The 9,682-nt window shown below is 40.7% G+C and overlaps 3 protein-coding genes across 5 annotated transcripts in view; all 3 read right to left on the reverse strand.

Annotated features, from left to right (window-relative positions):
- The window catches only part of LOC104764779 (nuclear pore complex protein NUP1-like), a 6,748-nt gene extending 2,700 nt beyond the window's left edge, over positions 1-4,048 (reverse strand). The window contains exons 1-9 of one of the 3 annotated variants that reach the window (XM_019241365.1): positions 3,525-4,048; positions 3,175-3,221; positions 2,947-3,059; positions 2,634-2,820; positions 2,237-2,530; positions 2,082-2,159; positions 1,397-1,993; positions 751-1,223; positions 343-615 (exon numbers count right to left, since the gene is read on the reverse strand). In XM_019241365.1, the coding sequence (XP_019096910.1) occupies positions 343-615; positions 751-1,223; positions 1,397-1,993; positions 2,082-2,159; positions 2,237-2,530; positions 2,634-2,820; positions 2,947-3,059; positions 3,175-3,221; positions 3,525-3,840 (2,378 nt within the window). In that variant the 5' untranslated portion in view covers positions 3,841-4,048. Of the gene's footprint in view, positions 1-7; positions 616-750; positions 1,224-1,396; positions 1,994-2,081; positions 2,160-2,236; positions 2,531-2,625; positions 2,821-2,946; positions 3,060-3,174; positions 3,222-3,524 lie in introns of those variants that run through there. The other 2 variants (XM_010488376.2, XM_010488377.2) reach the window with 2 other exon arrangements.
- Positions 4,384-7,889, reverse strand: LOC104764780 (calcium-dependent protein kinase 2-like). The gene is made up of 7 exons (XM_010488378.2): positions 6,186-7,889; positions 5,954-6,097; positions 5,717-5,869; positions 5,458-5,573; positions 5,194-5,361; positions 4,824-5,048; positions 4,384-4,703 (listed from the first exon to the last, which is right to left on the reverse strand). The coding sequence occupies exons 1-7, from the start codon at positions 7,294-7,296 to the stop codon at positions 4,590-4,592; spliced, it is 2,031 nt and encodes a 676-aa protein (XP_010486680.1). The 5' UTR covers positions 7,297-7,889; the 3' UTR covers positions 4,384-4,589.
- LOC104764781 (ABC transporter I family member 6, chloroplastic) overlaps positions 7,989-9,682 on the reverse strand; it is a gene marked incomplete in the record, with an annotated part of 2,466 nt that continues 772 nt past the window's right edge. The window contains 4 exon segments of the mRNA XM_010488379.2: positions 7,989-8,266; positions 8,401-8,577; positions 9,099-9,221; positions 9,374-9,595. Coding sequence (XP_010486681.1) covers positions 8,183-8,266; positions 8,401-8,577; positions 9,099-9,221; positions 9,374-9,595 — 606 coding nt within the window.

Genomic DNA, 9,682 nt, shown 5'->3' on the forward strand with positions numbered 1-9,682 from the left:
TTTTTACCTGCATCTGCCACAGCAGGAGATGAGCTTCCAAACACAAAACCTGGCGTGCTTTTATTTTCTGAGGACTTAGCACCAAAACCGCTGCCAGTGCTCGGCTCTGCTGAAGCCATTCCACCAAACTTGAAAGTGTTTGTATTTTCAAATGTTGACTTTTTTACTTCAGACTCCTTTGAGATCTGTCCGCTAGATTGAGTTACAGCTGGCGCAGAAAATGGAGCTGCAGCTTCCCCAAATTTGAAAGGTGATGTAGAAGAGGCGGGAGGTGCTGCAGTTGATTGTGAGTTGCTATCGTTACTGGTATTAGCAGGCAACTTTCCAAATATACTAGAGGAACTGGGAGTAGCGGCAAGAGATTGCACAGTTGACGGCACATCACCCACAGAATTATTGGAAGGTATACTTGAGATACTAGGTGGGAAGGAAGGGATTGAACTAAGAGACCCATTATTTGGAGGTGGACTGACAGCGTTTGCCCCAGCTGAGAATATACTACCATTGAGGGTTGATGCAGCTGAGGTAGTCGACTCAGCTCCAAAAGCCCTGTTGCTGAAAGTTATCTTTGATTCAGTTGGTTTTGGCCAACCCTCTGACACTCCAAAACCAGTGCTGCAAACATCAAGAAAGAGAGTCAGAAGCCAGTAAAAAAAAACATAACCAATATGGGTGAGCCTCACTGGTTAATAGACACGAGATGAAGTAGGTGCCTATCAAACTAGGCGAAAAAATAGTCATGCCACCAACCTGCTCGTCTCTTTTAACTTGATGTCTGCAGATGCACCAGCGTTTTGATTTAGTAAGTCAGTGGCAGCCGGTGATGAGACGATGCTGGGAAATACAGTATCAGCTTTTTTAGGCTCTTCGAGAGAAATAACTTTCTCTTTTGAGGTAAGCTTGCCAGGAGAAATACTCGATTTGTCAGTCCCTTGTATGAACTTTGAAGTTGGCTCTGAGGCCATATTACTTTGCTGAACAGCTTCAGTGGGCAATGCCGAGAAGTTGAACCTTCCAGTTTCCAGAGATCCATTAGAGGTACTCTGAGATGCGTCACCATTAGATATATATGATGTAGAGGGCATCGCTTCAGAGGGAGTACGTAGTTTCTCCCCGTTAGGCATGCTGATACGACTTTTCTCAACTTTGAAGACATTCTGTTTTTCTACCACTTCAAAGGGAGTAGATGCCGCACCATGATCATCATCCAAATCCAAGAAATCCTGCATTATCGCAGTTGTATATATAGACAGGTCAAAGGTGTGCCATAAAAATATTGACAAAGGAGAAATATGAATGAACAACATAATATTTGCAGCTGGAGAGGTGTTAGGATTGCCCGCTTTGACATTAACATTCTGGAAATATAACTATAAGAAATAAAAAAAAAGAATACCTCATGCGCACTCATTCGAAATGCTCTCTTTTTTGGAGGATGCTCTTCCAACGAATTCGTGAGAGGCAAATAGGCACCTTTACCAAGAGTCTTCTGAGCTTGAGTGGAACCAGTTTTGCTTGTGCCATCAACAGTACCACCAGTCTTCTCACTCGGGGCCAGAACCTCTCTGGAACCACTCTCTCTAGATTTTTCCTGCTTTTGATAGCTAGAATCTGGCAAATTTTCCTTCTTCTCAGGAAGATTATCCAAGAACTTTGGTGCCTCCACATTCTGTAGGCTTTTGAGTGCGGGACCACGTAGCATGGATGGTGATAACTTACTTGGTGCCATATTATCAAGATGTTGAAATATTTTTGAAACCATATCACTGGACTTGGTAGGAACAAGGTTAAAACTTGAACCAGGAATATTCTCTGCACTGTCTCTAGATGAATGGGTAGTTTTTTGTCCACCATTGGCACGGACAGAAAGTGGGCTCTCAGAAGCAGGAAGAGCCAAGCTTCGGGACGAAAGGTTAGATTTTTGACGAATCCTCCTTACAGGGCCCACAGATCCTACGTCATTATCTAAGACTGAGCTCCTCCGTTTAAGACCCTACAAAATTAAATAAAAGTCATGAGAATACTTTGTTTCAGAGAAAAATCTGAAAACCCGTTTAACGCATAGTCAAAAATGTTCTCACCGACTGAAACCCTTGCCTAGAACCAGAAGGTAAGCTTCCTTCCCATGTACCTGGAGATGCTTGAAAAAGAGACCCAATCTGGAAAAAAAAGACCACTATGTAAAATTGGAAGCAAGTAGAAAACTTAATAAATAATTATGGCTCAAAACTGAAACCTTCACAGTGGACTGAGGCCTAGAGTATGGTGTTCTGGCCATGCTATAAACAGCAGATCTTCCCCGAGATCTAGGGGTGACAAAACCATTTTCCAAAGGTCTTTGTCCAGAAGGCTTTGGTACCAGTGAGATTGTAGGTGACTTCTGCGGAAACGGGGTTCTGTTCAGGAAAACAGAATCTTCCCTACCCGCTTGCCCACGCAATCCCAACATAGAAGGAGTAACTTCTGAAGGTCGGCTACCCATGTAGGCCTTTGCAAGCTGTGCTGGCGAAGCAACGCACTCAACGAGAGCCTGGTAAAGATGTCATCAACAACAAAAATATTAACAACTCCACCTTGTATGAAGCTCCGCTAACACAGACTAGTATATTTAATACGTCTAACAACTTTCTTACTGTCGAACTTCCAGGAGGTGTTGAAACAATGGCGTTCATACTTCCATTATTTGGATGCGTCCTATCCCTCTCATGTGATGGCGGATGTCTCACAACAATACTCACTTCATTTCTCTGCTCTTCATTCACAGTGGATGAATCAGCAGCTTTTGAACGCAGCAAGGTAGTTAATCGATCAACTTCAGACCTGTAAAATCATCAAAAGTGATCAACAGATTTTCAAAAACATAATAACTTTCACCATAGTTCGAAAACGCCAACAGGTTACTCTACTGGGTTATATGCACAATGTAAAACTTGTATGATAGTGCACCTTGTAAAAGTTTTCCCCTGTAAGATTTCCTCAAGATCTGTAAATCCATCTTTGGTTTGATCAACAGATGCATTGGTATCTTCCATCCGAATCAAATCATTCTTCATGGACAGCTTCACATAGAACACATCAATAGATAAAACATATGTCACACTACAGAGGATAAAAAAAATAATGAAATCCAAAGAAAGAAGATATTTCATCTAAAGATGCAGCTAATTTACTTACATTGGAGACGTCCTGCTTGTGTTCTATCTTCCTCTCCAGATTCACATCTGGTCCATGATAACAGAAACAATACACATTAACAACGTCCACTTAGAAAAGCGAAGAACGAATTCAATAAGTGACTGCTAGCAACAACCTGGCTAAGGACTTGAACATTCCAACAACTTTTATGTACTCTTAGTTCTGAATCACTAAAAAAAAAAAAAAAAAAACAAACAAAGGGCAAATCTAAACGCTAAAAAAAATCTACAATTCCTAAATCAAACTTCTCTAAGTACCTTAGAAACTGCGAATGAGATTAAGAAAAAAAAAAAAACCTTTTGCATCGAATAAAGCAACAAACCCCTTACCTCTTTCTGGAAGCTGCTTCTGCTGCTCCGGAGACTGTGCAGGCGTCTCAACTGAGCCAAGGCGTTTCCGGAAAACCGAAGCGAAGAGCCTATGAGCACTATAAGTAATAAGCCTCTGGGCCGGATCCACCAATTTCGACAACCAGCCGCCGCCTCTGACATCTCCGCCACCAAGTCCAGAGTTCCTCACGGAAGTCGGTGGTCGATCATAGGGAGTTTTCTGAGACCTTCGAGCCGTCGGCTTCCGGGCCTTTCCACCGGTTCCAAATCCGCCGCCGTAAGGGTTGCTGCTTTCACCGCGTGCCGCGCTCGCCATTAAGCCACCCACGAAAAACTGACAAACGAATCTAGGGTTACAACGAACCTTTCCGCCTAAGGAAAAATCGGAAAAACAAAACTTATTGAGAAAAGAGGGATTTGAAAAAATTCGGTGAAATTAGGGTTTTTTTCTAATTTGTGGCACCAAAATCGAGACGAAAGAGCGAACTCGAAGAAATTAAAAAAACAAAACAAATGTTTTAGGGTACCAAAAAATAAAATTTTAAAAAACAAAAAAAAACGAGAGGAGCGTAAAGCAACGCACCTTAAAAAGGGTATATTCGTCTTTCCATTAAAGAAAACACTAGCGATAGCGACCGTCACATAAAATAAGGACACAAATCATTCTCATCCGTGAGATGGAACTCATCTGATGGTTAAGATTTAGCGTTTGACAATACTCCAGTCACACTAAAAAATATCTCCGACTGAAACGGTGAGACTTAGTGGGCTGGGCTTTATTGGACAATTAGGCCCCACAACCACTCACTCGCGGATGAAAATTAAAAATTAAAAAAAAAAAAAAAAACAAATAAACAAATGGCAGCAAAAAAAAGTTACAGACAAAAACTGTGTGTATATGCATAGAAAGTACACAGTACAAGAAAACAGATTTACCTAAACCAGTCTAACTGACAATGTCTCATCAATCAAAAATGTTGAGAAGAAAACACACAATCAATGATCATCTCATTCATTAAAAATAATAGACGAAGAAGCTATTGTTGTTGTTGTAATATCTGAAAACTAATGTTTCAGAGATATGCTAATGCTGTTCTCTAAACCCATCTTCACTGGTCCTCCCATTATGCTTCCTTTCTGCATCATTGCCACAAACTCGTTGTAGTCTATTCTGCCGTCCTGCACCAACGACGATTCAATGTTTTTTTAAGATGTCTTATCAATGTGACTCTACTGTAAGGAATGATATAATGCAATTTTCAGAAAGAGATGAGAAGGTGTGGGAAAAGGAGCTTTTACCTTGTCTTGATCAACATCACGCATCATTTCTTCTATGCGGGCATCTTCAACACCAAACTCCTCGCAGGCTTGTTGAAGCTCGTCCGGGGTGATAAAGCCGCTCTCGTCCTTGTCAAAGTAGGAGAAGGCAGCGAACAAATGGTCCTCTCTCTCTATTTTATTTAGATGCAATGTGGCCGCTATGAACTCTTTGTAGTCTATTGTTCCGCTATTGTCCACATCAGCCTGAAATATAGACGAAACAGAACATACACGATTATTGCAAAAATCGGAGATAGAGATAAGGAACTTCTACCACCAGACCAGTTGAATCATGGAAGTTTGGAATTCAAAGTCAAGGAAAAGAGCTAAAGTTTGGATTGAGACTTACAGCTTGCATTAGATCAAGAATTTCTGACTCTTTGAGATTGGCACCAACTCGTTTTAGTCCTGCTTTCAGTTCTTCGAAAGTTATCTGACCACTATTGTCAGCGTCAATCATCTTAAACATTTCTTTCAAACCAGCTATTTCTTCTTCAGATAAGCTCTCGGCTATGACCTGCAACAAGTTTAAGAAAGAGGCAAAACTTATTCTATCTTCTGTGTTTAATTTCTTTCTTTGGGATCTTGTTTCGAATTAGAAAGACAAACTTACTCTTAGAGCCATTTTCTTGAACTTGTTCATTGCAGAAAATTGCTTCATACGGCTAAGAACAGCAGAGTCCAAAGGTTTATCTGGAGCCACACCGTCAATTTGTACCCATGGATGACCTGTTCAGAAACAAAACTCCTTGCGATGAAGCAGAACGGTAAAGTTCAAATACAAAAATGTATTTGGAAAATCACCTAGCATGTGTTTGTGGGACAATAGACCAGGAAATGAAGTTCACAGTTGAGAATGGTTTAAAACTTACATAATACTTGATGCGCGGTTAGTCTTCGCTTGGGGTCGCGAACAAGCATTTTCCTGACCAAGTCTTTTGCGCTTTCAGAGATGCTTGGCCATGGATCAGATGAAAAGTCAAGATCACCATGAAGGACCTGCTCGAAAATACCTTGTTCGGTTTCTGTATAGTTCATGGAAACAACATTCGCTTCAGAGCCTAAAAAGAACAATCAGATGCATTTATCTACAATGGGTTCTCTCTTACCTGCCCAAAAAGGAGGAACTCCGCTTAACAAAATGTAAACAATCACACCAGCACTCCACACATCTGATTCAGGGCCATAACGCTTTCTAAGAACCTCTGGAGCTACGTAATACGGACTACCAACAACATCTGTAAAAACCTCATCTGGAAAATTGGAAAAACAGAGAACTCAAAAATCAAAGCTGTTGTAAACTGAAAGATCAAAGACAAAAGCAACCATATAAATGCAAACCTGGCTTAAAGAACATTGAGAGTCCAAAGTCAATCGTTTTCAAGAGAGAGTCTTCCTCTTTACTAACAAATAGAAAATTCTCAGGCTTGAGGTCTCGATGCATGACACCAAGAGAGTGACAAGCCTCTAAAACCCCAACAATGGTTCTGGCAAGCTCAGCAGCTTTCCTCTCTGTGTAATGTCCACGTTGAATAATCCTATCAAAAAGCTCGCCACCAGAACACAACTCCATCACAAGATGTACCGCCACAACATCCTCATAAGCTCCTTTAATGGAAATAACATTTGGATGACCAGCCAAGTGATGCATTATCTGAATCTCTCTTCTCACATCTTCAACGTCCTCATCAGTTAAAAGCTTCCTCTTGGAAATCGACTTGCAAGCATACTCGTTCCCGGTACCTTTCTCAAGGCATAAAAACGTCGTCCCAAATTGCCCTTGTCCAAGTTTCCTTCCTAATGAATAGAACTCTTTAAAGTTTTCAGTTTTCCTCTGTAACACTGACTCAGTTCTAAGCCCTGCACTGGACACTCTCCTCATATGTTTAGGATTCTTAGGTTCAGGTTTCGTCTCCGGCTTGGACTCAGACTTTGTTTCTGGTATTGTCGCCTCCGGCTTGGACTCAGACTTTGTTTCTGGTACTGTCGCCTCCGTCTTGGATTCAAACTTTGTTTCTGGTACTGTCGCCTCCGTCTTGGATTCAGACTTTGTTTCTGGTTTTGTCGCCTCCGGCTTGGATTCAGACTTTGTTTCTGGTTTTGTTGTCCTCGGCTGCACAAGAACTTCCTGCTTGGTTTCTTCAGGAAAAGCTTTCTGTTTGCTTTCATCAGGAAGAACTTTTTGCTTGGTCTCTTCAGGTTTGATCTCTGGACCAGGTTTTGATATGGTTTCAGGATTGGTCCTTGGGTTTGGCATTGTGATAGGCTCAGGGGGCTTATTCTGGACTTGATCAGGTGCTGGTTCTGAAGCTGCTTGTTTGGCAACTTCTGTTTTACCATGAGAAGAAGAAGAAGCTTGCTCAGCTCCAAGCCGTGGTCGCCACATTGCAGCCGAGACAGTTTGCAAGAAACCATTGCCAGAAATGTTTGGTCCAACGCAAACATTACCCATCAAAATATCTCTCTACTTTATATAATCCAAACACTACACTACAGAATCGCATTCAAGCTCTCCACATCAAGATCTGATCAAAAGAGACAAATTTGATCTGATCTGATCTCATTCCTAATGATCATAGACACTATAACTGAAAGTCAAATCTCTTATAATCTAAGACTCGCGATCATGCAGTGATTTTAAAACACCGAATACAGATTGCACAAGCAACAAAAAAAAAAAACCCTACTCAAGGTCTTCCTCAACAACAACCAATAGGCCAGACGATACTACACAAGACAAAAATCGGGTTTTCAATAGGGAGATGGAAAAATCAAAAATTCAAAGGAAGCCAGCGATGCAATGAAACGAATCCAGACAAGGGAAATTATCTGAAAACAAAGAGATCGATCTAGGATGGAAAAGAAATGGAGAATGATTTTTTGGTTCGGTCGGAAAATAAGCGGGGGAAATCGAGGGATGGCTTATTAGCACTACATTTGCATAAAACCTTAGGGAGGTGTAATCTTGTTTGATAAGTCAATTGTGGAGAAAGATGAAGATGATGAATGAGATGATTAATCGAGTTTGAAAAACGCGTCTGGGTTTAATCATCAGCGAATTTTGCGTTCCCCTTGTCTTAATTAATGTGTATTTTTTTTTTTTTTTCCCAATTCCAGCATCAGCAGTCAGCACTCAGCAGGCGATATAAATAATCAGAGTAATTTTACTTCGTCAATCTCTCAAGTAATTTAGAACATTGTTAAAACCTATGGGTCAACGATTGTAGCGACAAATTTGATTTTCCAATCATCATCAGCTTTAGCTTCCTTCGTCTTTGACCCATATATAACCATGGTCTCTCAAATAAGGAAGACAGGTTATGGATGATCTGCGATAACTAACCCGATATCGCTTTGTAGCCTTCCTTTTCCAGTAGTTTGGCCAATGTGTTGTCTCCGGTTTTAATGATTCTTCCGTTCTCCTGAAACCCCAGCAACATACATCAACCACCAAAACAAAAAAAAATTGAAGTGACTCGGATTTTGGTCATAAAAACCGAGCCAATATGATCTTTGTGAACCTAGTAAAGAAGGCTGGTTTGGCAACAATACTCACCATGATGTGTATTTGAGTTGGTTTGATGTAGTCAAGTAGGCGTTGATAGTGGGTTATCATCAGAACAGAGTTTTTTGGTGTCAAAAGTCCATTCACCGCCTTTGCCACATCCTGAAGTGCATCAACATCCAACCCTGAATCAATCTCGTCCAGTATAGCCAACTCGGCTCCAAGGACCTGCAAGGACAGGAAGAACGTTACCAACTGTTGCATTAGTGTACTTCAAAGAGGAAAGCAAACAAATCAACTATGTTCATGTTTATCAATAAACCAAAAATTCCCACTCCTCGGGAGCCAGAACTCAAGATGACACAAGAAAGTGCCTCAGGTTTCGAGCCTTAAAGTAACAATACCATGACATTCTTAGGCCACAGCAAAAAAAGTATATAAGCTCCAAATAAGGTAAAGTCTCCATTGATTGCAGTTGCAGATATTTTAAGAACAAGGAAATGTAAGGAGATATGAAGAGATATAACCGTTTCCTTTCAGCTAAAACTGCAGTCAAATAGTTTTTATAGAATACTAACTGCTAGCGTAATTTCCACGTTGGTTTATGAAAATACATGTACCTGCTTAAGCAATTCTACCCAAAAATCTTGAAATTTCTAATTATTAGCCTTGCCGTTTTAACATGATACATGAGTACGGAAGAAGGATGTGGTCACAACTGAAAAACAAGGGAAAAATGAAAGCAATACCGCTAACTGTAGAATCTCGTTTCGTTTCCTTTCACCGCCACTAAATCCTTCATTGACATTTCTGTTGAGAAAATCGGTCTTCATGTTCACAACTTCAAGTTTTGACACTAAGTGGCTGTAGAACTGCATGAACCATGTGAAATCAGTAAGAACTAAGACAGAAGATAGGCAAATAGACAGTTTCTGCAAGGGGGGGACCAATCGGAACAGTGGCAAACAACAAGAAGTAAAAAAGAATGCAAACTAAATCAAAATCCTCTAATTAGGCAAAGCACCTGGATTGGATCAAGCTCAGGCTGACCGAGCTTTCTTTTACGAGCATTGAACGCCATATTCAAGAAATCCATATTGCTAACACCAGGAATCTCAACTGGAGACTGGAAACTCATAAAGAGACCAGCAAGAGATCTTTCCTCTGGTTCCATATCAAGTAGATTCTGCCCTTTAAACACAATACTCCCTCCCGTCACTTCATAATCAGGATGGCCAACAAGAACCTACAACAAATAAGGCTTAATGAGAAAACAAACACGACTATACACCACAAAGAACTACCTGAGATACAAGATAACAGATAAAATCAT

Source organism: Camelina sativa, chromosome 19 (genome assembly GCF_000633955.1).
Source record: "Camelina sativa cultivar DH55 chromosome 19, Cs, whole genome shotgun sequence".
NCBI classification, from domain to species: Eukaryota; Viridiplantae; Streptophyta; class Magnoliopsida; order Brassicales; family Brassicaceae; genus Camelina; species Camelina sativa.

Bases quoted from the DNA above. Each gene is read 5' to 3' on its own strand.
- LOC104764780 (XM_010488378.2), bottom strand. From the start codon at position 7,296: ATGGGTAATGTTTGCGTTGGACCAAACATTTCTGGCAATGGTTTCTTG. The intron at 5,574-5,716 runs GTAAGTTTTAAA...GTTTCTGAACAG, and splicing joins AACCGCGCATCAAGTATTAT to GTCATCCATGGGTACAAATT. The intron at 5,362-5,457 runs GTAAGTTTGTCT...AACTTGTTGCAG, and splicing joins TCAAGAAAATGGCTCTAAGA to GTCATAGCCGAGAGCTTATC.